The sequence below is a fragment of the Gadus morhua genome, chromosome 2, assembly GCF_902167405.1.
Source record: "Gadus morhua chromosome 2, gadMor3.0, whole genome shotgun sequence".
NCBI classification, from domain to species: Eukaryota; Metazoa; Chordata; class Actinopteri; order Gadiformes; family Gadidae; genus Gadus; species Gadus morhua.
In genome coordinates, this window is record NC_044049.1 from 5323320 (window position 1) to 5339966 (window position 16647).

The following is a 16647-nucleotide window of genomic DNA, read 5'->3' on the forward strand; positions in this document are numbered from 1 at the left end:
ATGGCCATGATTTGCGTGGCCAGGGAGCAGTCTGTTTTGTAAACAAAACAAAACGATGGAGGGAGGCATATTTGTGAGCATGTAACATAGATTTAGCCCCTTTAATTGCAGCCCGAAGTGAGCTCATTCTTTCCTTTGATTAAATGTAAGCCTTACAAATGGACTGAATGACATCTATGCTACTTGAATCAATAGGTTTATTTCATTTTATTTAAAGTAAATCCAGAAGGTATTGAAGCTACTAAATAGTAGGTGGGTCTTTTTTCAGTGCCATGTCGGTCTCGGTTGAACAACTAGTCAACACAGGGTCAGAATGGCTTTGACTATCTTATTTTCATAAGGCTTCAAGCTTCAGAGAATCTGTGTGCGGAGAATTCCTATTTGTTTATAAACTACTCAGATAATTACTTGTAGTACCTGCCGAGGGTCAACCTGACCGTACACCAATAAGCAATTTGTCTGGGGGAAGGGGGAAGAAGTGCTGTTTTTAATGGAGATTTACTTGTTTTCCATCCTTGACAATGGTATTCCTGACGGTCAGAACTCCACCCAAGCATTCTTTCTGTAAAGATAACATGCTGATAGTAAAACAGTGTGGTATTGCCGGCTAAGTAAGTGGTGCCCGGTTTCTCCCTAGACTACCCTTTTGACACACAGCGTGACTGTCAAGTCCCTTGGTTTTAGCTTCTGCATGCTGACGTAACCCATAGGCTTCCCTTGTACATCGCTTTGGAAAAAATGCATCTGCTCAGTGTAAAAGTCTTCCTTAAACAGGACTCCAAAAAACAATAGATAACATTATCCTAGCTATATTTGTTCTGCACATTCTCCCTTTTATCCTAATAGCAAGTGTCATGCCACCAGCAACATGCCAGCGGCATGATGAATAAAATAACTATTTCCAATTTTACGAGAAAGCGTTCTATATGACACTAATTGTCATGTTGACTGATCATTCTTCATTCTTAACATGACTGGTCATCTGGATGTTTCCTGGGGTTCACTGAACCAAACTATGATGTCTGGAGAGGCTGTTTTGAGGGAAGTGAGAGCACTGACAGTGACAGCAGAGGTTGGATGAGGTATCCTTGAAATAAATCCAAACAAAAAACGAACCAGACTCTGCACTTATGGTAACATAGCATTTTTGATGTGAATGCCTTTCTCCAACACTCAGAATCAGAGTGGTCGACTGTCATATTGGACTGGTTGATGAAAGTAGAAATTGGGTATCGGATATTTGTCCACCGTAGCACAACAGCTGCAACGTATGCGTTGCAAAGATTTGACAACTGGATAGAGAGAAAATGAACGCCACCTTTTCAGAGGTGTATAAAGGGGAGCTTTGGCTATTTATTCAGACCTCATTCTATGCTTGCCTTGGTTCCTTCTCTTTTTTTCCTCCCTATTTGTGAGCCTCCTTTCTGCTGTCCCTATTTTCTCTCTCATCCAATGTGTTTTAAAGATCTGAGCCGCAACCTGTCATCCGCCTGGAGCCAGGCGCAATTCCCAGTCGATACCAAGGACATTGGTGCAAAATCTGTCGCCTGCTTGGCATGCAAAGTCTAAATCCCAGGTGGAGAACAAGCTGTGGAATGAATACATTTATTCACACAGCGTAAGACATGGCATATCGCCCATTCCATCAACCTTAAGGTGCATTTAAATGATTACATTTCTAGATTAGCATGTAGGTTCAAAGTCACATGCTAGGGAGTGGGTCGTGTATATTGGCTCCTTTCAGCATTGCCCGTGATTGCCTTCCTCTGCGAGTTTAGACAATTAAAACCTTGGATCCAGTGTGGTGTACATGTGGCACAGATGTACATTTTTCCCCAATAAGGCTAATCGAGAAGTGGATTTAAAAGGGTAGATGCTACTGATTCATCTTTGCGTTTACTAATGAGAGCTCCATTAAAAGGTAATGGCTCTTCTAAAAAAGACAGTTCCCTTATCTTATTGGTGCAGTGTCTGATATTATGAGACATTACACTCTCGTTTAAGGTGTGTCTGATATGCAGATAATTTGGCTATTGCAGTGATACTATCGGACATGCCTCGTACCTTTAGGGGTTTCTGTGGAATATCGGCTCCCAACACGCCATCTTCTTTATTTTGATCAGGTCATTTATTCAGCATTATTAATTTTCACACTCCAACTGAGTTCCGACCACGATTCTCCTACATTGGCTTCAGGTTTGGGATTTTGGTCATGGTGTTTCTTTGCGTTAGTCGAGGTGAGCAACTGTTTATTGTGTTTTTCTGGAGCCCCATTGTCATGCTTTCTCTCTTAATTGGGGTTTAAAGGGCCAGTGCCACTCAAGCACGGTGCATCACCTGCCATTCCAGCTCACTGACGGATGGCCGCCTTTTTGTTTTTCCCTGTTTAGTTGAATCTCTTCGTCTCTGTCAACCCCTCCGAGCTATTCATAATTTATAGTATGTGGATGGACGAAGAGAGGGTATGAATATTCATGAGTTCTCTTATTTATTTGTGTTTGCTCTTTTATTAGGCTGTCTTAACACCTCAGTGCATTTACAATTTGTGGTTCATTGTCGTGTTCCAGTCAAGAGAAGAGTATGCCTCTTCATTTTTCACCACACCTAACAATTCAACGTATTTAAATGTGAGTGTTTGCTGACCCAGAGAGCCGAAAAACCGTTAGTGTTACATGGTATGCAAACGTTGATTGGTTTGTTTTCCTTGCGTAACAATCAACCCAACCGCTCTGGCAATATATAATGGGCAATATAAGGTGAGCTTGGAAGGAAAATGTCTTTAAAATGGTTTGGACATTGCAAGACAATGTGTTTTTCATATATTTTTTGGTGATCCTGCCTGATCCTGCACCATATTGAGAGGACTCAAGTGTTATAATACTGAAGACATCTAAATCAACATAAATTAAAACTTCTGTTGCCATGTCTCTCATGAGACTTGCAACAATCTCTCCACATAATGACAAATCATCTCTAGATTAATTACTGAACAATAACCAATTTTATTTTTCTACTAACATGAATAATGCTCTTATGCTTCCAAAATGGGGACGCTCATTGGGATATAACCTCATATGAACAAGTCCTATAGCATGGACTAGTTTTCATCACATAGGGAAACCATTAGATATAATTTTTAACGGACCTGAATGCGGAGACTCAAGTTTTCCTTTTTTGGTTTTCTTAGTTCCTCGGCATTTGATGCTTTACATGGGAGTCCCTTGCATTTAATCATGAAATGAGTGAGCAATGTGGGAGGGCAGCATTGGCTTCACTGTTGCTGTAGGGTAAATAAGAAAGAAGGACCATGAAACTTGTTTTTCTTTAGTTTGTCAAAACCAACCTTATCCTTTTTTTTACATTAACATTCTCCCGGGTGACATCCAGCTGTGGGAGATCCTGAGGAGGAGAGTAGAAGCTGTTGTCTCTTGCAGTAGCAGTGTGTTGGTAGGAGAGGCTGATGTATTTCTAATTCTATCACGGATGACACATTCAGTCGCTTTTCTTCTGCCGTTTTATGTTCTCTCTTTCTTCCTCACTGTTCTCCACACGCCCACTGTTCTCCACATGCACCCGTAGTCTCGTACCCGCTTGAATGTGGGCAGAGCCCTTCTCTGGGAGCGGATTCTCGCGCTGTGAGCACAGAGCTCCGTCTCCGATCATCCTCCATCACATCACTGGTCTGCTCCCTGACTCATCAGCATACTGAGGCAGCCAGCCCTCATCCCTGCAGCCTCCTCCCCTCCACGGCCTCGTCCATAGACCTTAGCTGGCCCTCTGTGTACCTCACTTCTGGTCGTTCTCCATTCAGCTTTCTTTCTGCCTTTCTGTCCCTATGTTATAAATGAGGTCCCATCCAACTTACTCCATTTTGTAAAGTAACATCTTCAAAGGCCAAATGCAATTTTTGCAAGATTCACAAATTACATTGGTATTTTGTTTGTTTGGTAATATAAGAATGGCGTGCATAAATATCTGTCGTTATCCCTTGAAAAGCTGGTGTTTAATAAGCAGAAACATTAAAGTCACACAGTGTAAGATTAACCCCTCCCAGTTGGTAGGCAGGAGACTTTAGCAATTCGTTAAACTCTGTAACTCTGTAACCGTTTAGTAACCTCTATGCACACTTAACTGGCCGTGCCACCGTGTGACACAAACGACTGTAGCTCGGCTGGCTGGCGTCATTGGGAGGAGTTTAGAAAGTGTAGATAGTAAAATTCTTGTAAAAGAGGTACGGGGTTGCCAAGTGGTTTTATTGTGCAATATATAATTTATAGGATGTGGCTTTATTGATAACATTACTATCACTATTGATCAGCATTTTCTACTGACATGTCCGGGTTATTTTAAGCTGCAAACTAGTTGATGTCAACAACAGCATGTATACGATTTTAGCTGTTTTTAGTTTATGCTGTGTTGGTCCTTTTTTGCCATTTAATGCCATCGAAAAAACCTGTATCTAATCATTTGCTTATCCTAACCAAAGTCTTCGTTGATAGTATTGCTACCAGGATATCCTGGCTCAGAAACACTTAATCAAATAATTATTTCACTGTTATGTCCATAGAATAGATGTAATTTACCCCGATGTTGGCAGCTGTTTAGGGCTGCTTAAAGTTGCAGTTCAATTTAAATATTTGGTTCATGAATCGTTTAATAAAGAATAGTTGACTTTTTCTTGGCTGCCTGCTACTAGTTGGATTAAAAAAAGCACATCTAAGCATTCACTTTGGAATGTATCTTCTGACAACATTTATTATTATATATTTAACATTTTGTAGACCAAATGATTGTCGGAATCTAACGATTAACCGAATAATGAGAATAACCATAAATTGCAGCCCTTGTTTCCATTTCATTGCAACTTCCTTATATGCCTTATGCCGTTCAGCCGAAGCTTTTATCCAAATCCCATTCCGTAAATAGCTTTCTTTTCTCCATCAGAATGCTTGGAATTTGGGCTGAGCGCAACCTTAGCTAATTGTTTATGAGCGAAGTTTTTATAATTGCAGCGATAAGTGTCCCATTTTGTAGTCATTGACTGGATAGGAATCCAATTCTCCCGTTGTTCTCCTGCCCCACCCACCCCTTGACTTCCCTTTCATCCCTCAGTGCAGCACAGTTCAGAAGGATGTGTGGTGTCAGACAATGGTTTCTGGCCAACGTCCAGACCCATTTCTCCCAGCCCGTCCTTTCACTCCCATGCCCTGTCTGTTGTGACTTTCAGTCTGTCTGTCAGCAGGGCTGCAGCAGGGTGACTCAGGACAAACAAGGGGCTCTGTGGGTCTACTGAATGAACAAAGACTTACAAATATATGGTTTATTATAACATAAACTATTGTTTTTCAATTCGTTCATGTGCCTGAATGCATTATTCTTAACATTCTGAGTTTGGGTCATGTGATGCACCCAACACGCCTGCGCTTTCTATTCTCGGCCCTGTATTTACGTTGCTCTGGGCTATAATGAGCGCCGGGTACCCAACGGCTTGTCATGTTGATGCAGGGCGACGCCGTAACGTACATGACAGTTTTCTGATTGCACCAGCCACACAGGATGAATCTTTCTTTCCGCAAAGCTTTGCCTCGCTCAATATCGTTTTCTATTCAGAGCGGGGAGACTATAAATGGAGAGAGGCGTTGCTTCATAACAGCAACGCCTCTATCCTCTATGCCTTTATCCAAGCAACAGTGCAGGCACGCCTCTGCCAACCAGGTGCATCACCGGCCGGCAGTCAAGTTTAAAATAATGAGCGTTTAGACGGGAGTATGGTGTTTGTGACAGAGGAGGTAAATTGTTGATTGATAATGGGGTCGTTTGAAATTGCACCTCAATGCTGGCAACCGAGGGGAGTCTCATGAAAAATGCATGGACAAGGCTCAGAAGAAAGCTACTCCACGTCTCTCCTCTTGGCATGCTGGGGTGAGGGTGGGGGCTGGGTGGGTATCGCTTTTATCTGGGCCTCGCCTGTCTGGGCGGGGCGCTGGTGTAAAAGCTTTGTATTTGGCTTTCTACTTGACGTTATCCTGAGGCCTGTATGCAGTATCTTGCTATAAGGGCTCACTCGCGGCCATATATTGGTTATATCGGCTTAGATGTCCCTGAATCCGATCAATACCCGAAAAAAATTCTTTATAAATTGCACTGCATTAATAGTATTGCAATACAATGGTATAAATCACTTGACGATTGAATATTCATTATATTACACACTTCTCCATAATCGCAATTATTAAATCAGTGTTTTTATATAATATTGAATATAAAATTCATCCAGTTAGTTGCGGCAAGCCCTTTATTCAATTCAATCCTAAAACATGTATCCAATTCCTGGAAGCAGGCCTTCCCCCTTCCCTCTGGCCATCTTCTGAAGCCGGGGACACTCTCCAATGAACTGCAGTCCAACCCTCCCCGCTTGCCGTAGCTTAACCGTTATCTACTGCCCTATTCCTTCGCTAGAGGTGGGACCTTTAGTCGTACTTGTCCTCAGGGCTCTGAGGATCACAGCTGAAATGCATTCTGGTCACGGCCCCTGTCAGGGCGCCAACACATTGTAGTCCCGGTCCCTCCTCTAAAGTTGCCATCTGGCTAATGAGCTGTCAATCACTCTCTAGGGGTATCCGCTGGCATGAAGCTTGGAGTCGTTCCATCCCTCCCCGTGTGGACGCTGTTGTCGAGGCCTGTATGGGGGTCACCGTCCCCCTTTAAGGGGAAAAGGACAAAAGTATACTTGGAGGATTAATTACAATCTCTATGCATGGGTGTAATGGCTTTTAAAGGGGTGCTTTGGTGCATTAACAGCCACCCTGTGCAATTGACTCTATCCATAGGTAAGGTTTATGGATTTGCCTGGAGGTCATTTGTTCCTCTATATGCTCCTATTGGTGCCATGGGATGAATACAGTCAAAGGGAACTGTCATCTGATCTGATTGACTAGGATATTTCGATCTGAGGAGGCATCTCAAATAGCCCTACACTAGGTGCAGAGTCATATAGAGACGTGTGTGTGTGTGTGTGTGTAATCTATCTTTGTGTGTTTGTTCAGCCGTAGGGTTTGGTTGTCGGCATCTGGTGACTCTGAGACTTGACAAATGATTCTGCAGCCTTTTGTTGGGCTAGGGGACGACTGTTTACCATCTGCCCTCACAGATGAACACTCGCTCCGACTGCCCCATGGCCCCATGTCTTAAGCATTTATCAGCCTTCTACTTATTTGTTTGTTTCAAAATTCTCGTCCTATTTGCAGTCCACAGACCTTTAATTCCACCCTCGGTTGTATTTTTTATTTTATTTTGTTCTTGTGGTTTACGTTCCTACCAGTACCTCCAGTGAAAAAAGCTCCATTTGTTTGCCTGGGTTGTGTTCACGTCTCAGGCTGATTATATAGGGGGTAAGCCATGGTCATAGGTTATCCTTTTGTTATTTGAAAGCTAAGAACGGGTGCAGCAGTATTTCTTCCAATACTATGCAATTAAGCAACAAATATTCGAGTCGGTAGCCTTTCTTGCTGCTCTCCCTTGATCCTTTTGATCTCTGCAAATCAAAAGGAAGCCCATCTCTCCTCTCCTATCATGAAAGGAAATTCCCTCTTGGAAATGCACACAAGACATCAGTGCACTTGAAAGTCAATGCGACTGCCTTGGTACGGGGTGACACAAGCCTAGGCACCGCAGTCCAGAGTTATGCATCAGAGGCAGGCACCCATTTGAACACAGCATTAGATACTCCTCAGATTCTCCGCTCTGAGCCATTTCATGGTGGTTTTAGGGTTTGCATGATATCGTAGGCTATAAACTTCCGGTGCAGTTTGGGTTTCCCACCGAATTCTTTAATGGACCATCTGGGGGGAATAACGTGTGCTTTTAATTACATCAATAATCTGTTCACATTGTGCTGCGATTGCGGTCCCACACACCATTTGAAATTTAATCACAATCCAATGGTTGGATCACCGATGTGAATAAGATAGTTAGCAAGCCTCAGAATGACTCCTAGGAACTGCGCTAAAAGTGGCAGTTCCCCAGGCTCCTACACCTACTTGTGTGATGAGTTTGTCCTGGTTAATATCGTGATGATGGCCACGATATCGGCCACCACAGCGCGGCAATATTTGGATCCGCTAATAATCGTCTTGCGGACTTGTATTGACATTTTTAATTCCATTCATTAAATGTTTGTAAAATAACGTCCATGCGTTATCTGAAAAAACTGTACTCCTCACTCTGCGCTCAGTTATGAGCGATCTTGGGATGTTGTAATGCTGACAACTTTAACTTTACTCGTAGGAGTAGGAGGACCGATTTCTTCCTGAGAGGGCTGATGATGCAGATGATACAAATTGCATTGTGACGAGAGTAACAAAACGTTATTGACCGGGGACGTCTTGACCCCGCCGCTAGTGTGGAGTGTTGTCTTCGGGAAGATGGAAGGAAGTAGGCCTTTTGTATGTGTTTGTTTGGCGCCTCAGTGGCGGTAGTCTGGAAGACTAGACCAGGCGCCGTTACCCCCGTGGGGGTCAGCGTGTGCAGCTTAGTTTCTGGACCATCCCTGTCCAGCCCCTTCCTCCAGGCTCGTTCCCATTAAATATAGAAAAGAGGAGTGTAGGTGTACCAGGCGGTCTGCACCCATGAGCATACTCCACACGGCAGATGCTGCCTGACATGTCGAGTATGCAGATTCCCTTTGTGTATGCGCACGTGTATGACCCATTATGCAGTTCAGATCTACTGGGTCTCTTGGGCTACCTTCTTATACATGGTGAAACCTCACAGCTCGGTACGTATTTAAGTGATGAAGTGCCTGTAGGAATATGCTCTAAATTTCCCTCTGCATTTCTGTTGCACACAACGTATGGATTTGGATGCGTCCAATGTGCCGATTGTGAGAGAGGCTGCTGCTCTGGATGTGCATTTCTTACATGTTTCAGATATTGCTTTGTCAAATTCGGCAGCAAAGAAACAACATAGTTGCTCTCATTGTGGATGTAGTTTTTTCTACTTCTATTCTTCTTGCTCCAGGGAATGTTCACTGACGTATACATGGCTTGCATGAAGTAAGGGATCAGCAATTGCATCTCAGTGCCCAGAACTGACTGGATGCTATCCGGTAAATACTAAACACCCATCCCAAGACTTTCTTATTTGACATTTTCACTGCCATTACGATACTTAAAGGTTCCAGATCTGCCTGCTTCTCAGTGTTCGCCGTCGAGGTGGTTGTGAATAGAGATGAGAGAGATGGAGGGGGAGAAATACATTTTATTGCTTATAATGTAGCACGTGTGCGGCTTATCCCTCGGCCAACCGCTGCTTACCGACCGAGGCGGCGCGGTGACTCACAGCCTCCGTACGGAGTGCAGCCCTGCACTCTGATTCCCGATCTCCCCTTTGTTTTGTAGCTGCTGGAGCATGCTCAGCTTGAGCCAGCCCTGCGGTCACAGTCAGCCCCTCAGCCTCAACGCCACTCCCTTACCCTCCCCTCCACACACATCTGCCCTGCCAGAGCCCTAGCATATTACTTTCATATATTACTTTCCCTCCCTCCCCGTCTCCCTCGATATATGAATGCATTAGTCCAAATGCCATGGGATGAGTAATGGAACAAGGTCGGAAAGAACAGCGGATGAGGTTGACTTCCAAGCCATGCTGTCATGCTATATTGTTACTTTGTTAATGTGTAATCGGCAACAAGATCTACGCTGGGCTCCGTCAGAGCGCTGTCATCCCTATCTGCCGCACTGAACCGTCGTAGCCAAGCAAGCATGTAATGCTATCTGGTCCTCCCTCCCTAGCAATATCGGAGATCTATAATCCGGCTGGTGGCTTGCTAGACTCCACCACAGTACGTTCTTGATGGAGTCGAGGCCTCTGTTGGCGGCTTTTGCAGCTGGCTACCTGTACCCAACAACACCTGTTCAGCCGTCTGAGCCAGCAGCTGATTGATAGCTTGACTTAATAGTACATTAACCGCCCCTGGGCTAAGAGACCGGACTGCTGACACCGAAGAAGATGGGACCTGGCGTTTTGTTTCAGAAGTGGCTTGTGGTTGGATTGTCTACCGAGGGACAGGGGCTGTGCGGACCCGGGAGGGTGATGGAGGAGGGAAGGGCGTGGCATTGGCAAGCCCTCCTGTTTTCAAAGTGAGGTCCTGGTGCAATGCAGGAGGAGTCCGACTCAAAGGCATCTCCACTTGAATAATTGAGGAGGCTTGGTGGCGATACAAGTACTGAATTAAGGGATGCAGAGAATAAGGGATTCAGGGCAATACTTAATTCAGTTATATCATAACAATCATGTCTTCATTTGATATGGTTGTGTACTTTTTTTTTTTTTCATTCCCCAGCATATCTTTACTTCCGAGAAGTTAACCCTAACCCTAACCAAAGTGGATTTATTCAATTTAACTCCTGGATAGGTTTTAAAATGTAACCTTCCTTTATTCCGTATTTCTCATCCTGCCTTCGAAAGACCAAGACAATATGAAAGGAGGTTGTTATTGAACACCTCCTGTTCAACTGCACAGGGCGACGGATGACAACAGAAGAGAGATTTGGTTGTCATGCAAACGACAGGAAGGGTTTTATATTCTTTGCATTCATGGCCTTCCTTTCCTATTCATTGTTTCGTGGGTTTCCATTTGCAAGGTTTGTGACCCTGGATATAACCCAGATATGCATCCGAATCTCTTTCAGACATTCGGACACATTCTTTCTTTCTTTCTCTCCCATGACTAGCAGGCAATTTTGAATGCAACAAATTACGCTCCACAAATGTACCTCCTGCACCATCATCCCAGTCCAGTATGCTTCTTCTGAAGCCCAATCTAAATAAAGCTCCCCGTTTGGGGAATGGCTGTCCGGTGTGCTTTTAAAGCTCAATGAGACCAGCGCCTATTGTCGGTTCTGTGGACGTTCTCCTTTTGCGTCGACGGTACTGTCCATCAGCCTTTAGGGTCAACCGAAACCCGGCTATCCCTTTGCGTCTGGATCAGTTGAAGTGTGACACCAATGCGTGTTCATGGTTCTTTGTTTTTCTCTGTGATGTTTACGATGATGTTTCAAGCGGGAAGAAGGCGGCGAGACCGCCTTGCTGAAACTCCTCCGGTTACCCACGCAAACAATGCCCCACAATCGGATCAGGTTGTGCAATTGTCTTCCTAGGCCTCGCCAGCCGGTTCTAGATGGACCGCTCAGCATGAGCTGTTTGATACAATTTACAGGGCTCTCTGTGAGTGGCTGTGTAATGTATGCTCTGGGTGTGTGCGTGTCTGTGCGGTTGTTGTTCCACCTACTGTAACTTGTCTTAGCTACAACGTCAGTGAAAATGGAGACATTTGCTTCACACCTCGCCTCCCTCCTCCCCCCCCCCCGATATCTCCCCCCCCCCCTCCCCCACTGTGACTCACCATGACAGGCCCCCTTCAGTTGGAGCTTCCATTGGGCATCTCCGTCCTATCTTTTATTTCTTCCCCCTCCACCATCCCCCTCGTCTATTCTCTCGTAGCGACATGCAGATGCCTCCCGTCAGAAAAAGACTGCATGCCGTCGTATTCATGGCTCAAGCGATCATGACCCAATCAATTGTCAGGCCGCAAGCAGTGCCAGTGTGCCGCTAACGAAACGTCAGTGTGTGTGAGATCTACTCACTGCTGCGTTGTGTTGGGTTTGAAAGTGGCATCTATGACACACGCGCTGCTCTTGCCCTGTGGCCAGGAGAAGTCCCCTTTGTGTGGGGAAGTCAAGACTGTCCACACAAACGCACTCTCACTCACTGTTTATGGTTGGACTAAGGCATCTAATACAAGGAACTGACTGCCTCCTTACCGTGTCCATATCCACTGCCTTGACAGCGCCATCTCGGAAAAGCTTCATGCTAATGAAGACTCTAGCCCGTTGTCTCCTGTTCGCCACAGCGGATTCGCCAGGTAGTTTGTATCCCGCCCTCCATAGTTGGCCCGCCTGTCTCTGCCTGGACCAAACTGCTCCTCTGTTCATTAGCTGGAGTGGACGCCTGATGTCTTTACAATGGCAGGCGGCCAGAACAGGAGGGATTTGGGAGTGTTCAGCAGAAAAGATTTATTGCATACCCTGTGTGTAGGTATATCTGTGTTTTTTAGGGCCATCAGAATGATGTACACAAAACACCCTCGCATGGATACACTCTCACAAGCATACACCAAAATATGCATGCACACTGACATTGATACACACGCACATACAGCCAGTGCCTTACGTTTCTCTCCACGAGTAGAAGAAAGGCTGCCATAATCCCAGTTCTTCCTTTTGAGAGCACGTCTGTACTCTCTACTGTGTCCGTTACCTTATCTCCCCGCCCCTTCCCTCTTTCTCTGTACTCATCTGGGGAGGGTATAGGCTTTTGTAGATGCTAAATAATCCTTTTAGCTCCACAATCTCCATTACTGAGATGCTTGTACTGCACGTGGGATCTCATAAGCGCCAACTTGTATATTATGGCCGCCTCAATTTTCTTATTCTCAAACCGTAAATGTCAAAAGAGTAGGAATACCTTTTCATCTCGGCTTTCATTTTCAAAACGAAAACTAAAATCGGCCAGATTCTTGTACGATTTTTCCATAATCAACTGGGCTGAAGTCCAAATGGACCCTAGCACAGCAGAATGGCGGCGGTCTCTTTCAAGAACCACATGAGACTTACAGCTCTGGGGTGGCTCTTGGGTGTTTCTCCACAGTTGGCCAACATGGTGTCCATTTCAGGGATTCTGAAATGTTTCCAAACTGCAGTCATGTTTTGCGTATGTAATGGATGCCCCCCTGCGCAGCGTGGGGTGATGTTTGAATGCGTCATCGATAGCTGCTGCAGGAGTACGACACAGGAGTGTAACGAGTTCAACCATATTAGTCTGCATTTAGGCACGCATTGTTCTTCGTCTTTTGGATGTCCCAACATTTGTGGCAGACATTCTCAGTTTTGGGAACACTGAAAAAAATAAAGAATGGAGTGGCAATTAAGAAACTCAAAATATCATACTTCATTGCCAGCACGCTTTGGTCTCTTGCAAATGAGACATCACAATTTACTTCTCCAGTCACCATAGTCTGTGTGTGTGCGTGTGTGTGTGTGTGTGTGTGTGTGTGTGTGGACTTTAAATAATTAGATTGAAAGTACAAATATGTGCTGGCTGTCCAAGCAAATTAGGCTCCTCGATTGCTTTTGATTATCCTTGCCTGTGAGTCACATAATTGTATGCAGATTTAAATTCAGAACTGCAGCCATTAACACTATTCTTCCCACTTATGTCGTTCCGCCATTCAAATTACTGGAGAGTTGACTGTTGTAATACAAAGTTGTTCCCATACTGACCATTTCCTTTGTCCCCTCTTTTTGTCCATCATCCTACCCACAGGCCAAGTCGTGCATCTGTCACATCTGTGGGGCCCACCTGAACCGACTCCACTCCTGTCTCTACTGCGTATTCTTCGGCTGCTTCAGCAAGAAACACATCCACGATCACGCCAAAAACAAGCGACACAACCTGGGTAAGTCTGACCTCCCCCCAGCTCCATGGATGAGTTCTGCTGGTTCTGGATCAAATGCTTCCCCTCCATTCCTAGTACCTGCCCCTGTTTAGATTGCATGCTTTGTGAAAGCTAAATGAGCGATTGTAAATTAAATTGGCTTGCGGGTCTTTATGGGCATCTCGATCACACGTGCGACATTGTTGCCAGGTTGCTCATCGGCCATTCAGAGGTCAGTGTAATGACACGATTAGCAAGTTTACCGCTTCAAAACCCTTGTGCTCTGAAGGTATTCTATTGTTTACTCGGGTCAGATCAGTATTCAGCAACACATTTGCAATAGCTAATCGTCCCCAGGCAGGACTTCATCGTTCTCCGCTGTACAAACAAAAGGTTAAAAATCTTTAATCTTTAACCGCAATTGCAAACGCCACCATGTGTTCCCTTTGTTTTATTCCCCTATTGAGCATACCTATATAAACCTGTCTATTGTTACGCCTGCATCATCTGTACTAACACTTAAAAAAACCTCAGTGCCTATTTGACAAGCTCAGACGTGTGTACTTTTGGACGTTGCATTGAGAATCTTTGGGCTTGACTGATTTTGGCCCTTGTGTTAAAGTCAAAACAATCCACTCAGTCATTTCTGTCTCAATGTTAATTATGTCTACTTCAGTCGCATTGTTCCTAACGTAATTACGACCGGTTAAACTGCATCACTGCCACACCATCCACATATCCCCCCACCTGCACTTCTGTCAGCAACCCCAGACCCCAGGGGGTCGAAACATCGCAATGAGCGCCGCCCTTACCTGGCTGAACCCTTCAACCACCGTGCATTGCTATTCTTTGAGGTGGTTAGGCCAGTCCAACACAGGCTTAAGCCCCTCGTTGCTCCCTGCCGCAGCTGTCTGGCAGGTTAGACGTTAGGTAATGCACAGCCATACGAGGACAAACTCAGCCCGGCTCTAGCGTTGAGTGCATGATTCATGTAGGGTTGATAAGATCTGAGTAGGAAGTAGACCAGAGAGAAAGGAATACAGAGGCGGTAGCAGGGGTCAGGTAATGCCTATTGTCCTGGGCGGGAGGGATCGTAACAGAGTCCCTTGGTTTTGCTTGCTCTGTGTTCGAATCAGTCAATGTGGGTACACTTTATAATTCCCTTTGTCTCAACATGCACACATCTTGTGGTTAATCCCCCCCCCCCCCCCCCCCCCGCCCGAACACACGCCCTCATGCACACACACAAACGCAGGGATTCACAATGGTAATTAGCTTTGAGCTTTGCACAGAGGCCTCACAGGCATTAGTACTCTGTTCCCGTGCACGTCTAATCAAATGAATCCCGGCTCCGCACCGCGAGCATCCTCACCTCGGTGCTCGTGTGTCTCATCTCTTCCCTTTCGTTCCCTCCCTCCAGCAGACATCCTCTCTGCAGTGAAGCGGGCCACGTTTATGGAACGGTGCAGCTGGCTAGTGCAGGAATTAAAGAAGGCCCAAGTGAAATTGAACGCTCGCGCACTCTACATGCTCCTTGCGCATCAATGCCGTTATGACCGAAGACGAGACCGAATGAACACTGTTAATGTGCGTTGTAGGCTAGCAAGCACTCTGCTGTAGGATTTGATATTTGCCAGCATGCGTCACGACACAGCTGAAATGAGCGTGGCGGCCAAACGTTCCCCTCTTCCTAATTGAACCGTTGTCCATGACCCCTTTTTGATTGACTCCATGTGCACGGTGGCGGTAGAGGTACAACGGAAGTGCTGTAAATAGGTTGTCACGGCAACAGATCCCTTGCATTGTTGCCGTGGTCTTTTAGAATGAAAAGGGATGGTTGTTGGAAGGCACAGGTGGGGGTGGATGACAAACACACACACACACCCTACCTCCCCTGCATTGCCCGTGGCCGTTCTGAAGGCCCATGATCAATAGACGTGAATGAGGAATAGAGAGACGAGGAGGAGCTTGCCTTGAGGCCAGCACTGTTGGGATGGTAAGCGAAGCCCTGAGGGGTGTTGTTTAATAAAATCTATTTCTAATTATTGTGCTTTCTCTCTTTTTCCACCAGCTGTAGACTTATTATATGGTGGAATATATTGTTTTGTGTGTCAAGACTACATATACGACAAAGAAATGGAGCAGATTGCCAAAGAAGAACAGAGAAAAGCCTGGAAATTGCAAGGTATGTCGCTTTTTGTTTCCACCCTCATGTCGGTAACTACGCCATAATCGACGCCACAGCGCAACACCGCTGATCACAACACCCTCGACACATGGTGTCAAGTGACGGCACGGCTTGATCAATCCATAAGGATCTGCATTCTTATGACTAATTTCCGTGGCATTTAATGGACAAGTCTGAAAAAAATTGACCTAGAAATCAGGTTGTCGGGTTGTGAAATCAAGAAATTGTGGCACATTCAAACTTGACAAAGAAAGAAGAAAGATATTGCATGGATTATGCCCTGCAAGAGTCACTCGAAATCTATAATGATTTATTTTTGGCAACTACATTCCCATGCTGCTGAAATTCAGCTCCATCGCATTTAATGGACATATTACTGTAGCAAATGGTGTTCGTATCGTGCCAGTTCAATTGTTACATGCCAATTTATTTTCCCACTGTCGTACACATCAAAATACTTTTGTTGTCCCCCTGCTAGGTTCTGTTAAACCTTTTATTTTGAGTACTTGAGAAATTTATACCTGATTTTAAAATGGGCACTGAAGTAACAAGAATTACAAGTAATACCATATTTTCAGTTGGCCTTTTACCTGCTTTCAGTCCACAAAGGTTAACAGATCGATCCTTGGACTATTATGTTTGCAAAAAATAAGTCCCGCAGTTTGCGGGAGACCACTTGACAGTTTGTGTTGGCAGAAGGTAAACAGAACACAGTTGGTCAACTCATGCCACCACTCATTGTATCGACGTATACATGGTCCTGCGTGAAACCGTTCTATCTGGGGCGCTTTACAAAGAAATGTGTTACTAACCTTACCTTAGTAGGCCTAACATGCTTGTTTTGTAAAGATTATTAGTGGTAATTATTTTAAATATGCAAAACTATTTGATAAATAGTTGTCTAGCCAATGAAGCTACATTACTCGACTCGTCTAACACGGATAATCAGTCTGACGAATCAGTC

The 16647-nt window shown here is 44.9% G+C and overlaps 1 protein-coding gene across 4 annotated transcripts in view; it reads left to right on the forward strand.

The window, feature by feature from the left end:
* Positions 1-16647, forward strand: part of LOC115528808 (ubiquitin carboxyl-terminal hydrolase 22) — a 30885-nt gene that overhangs the window by 2138 nt on the left and 12100 nt on the right. For all 4 annotated transcript variants that reach the window (XM_030337149.1, XM_030337166.1, XM_030337139.1 and 1 more), the window contains 2 exons: positions 13384-13516; positions 15567-15680. In XM_030337149.1, coding sequence (XP_030193009.1) covers positions 13384-13516; positions 15567-15680 — 247 coding nt within the window. The remainder of the gene's footprint in view (positions 1-13383; positions 13517-15566; positions 15681-16647) is intronic.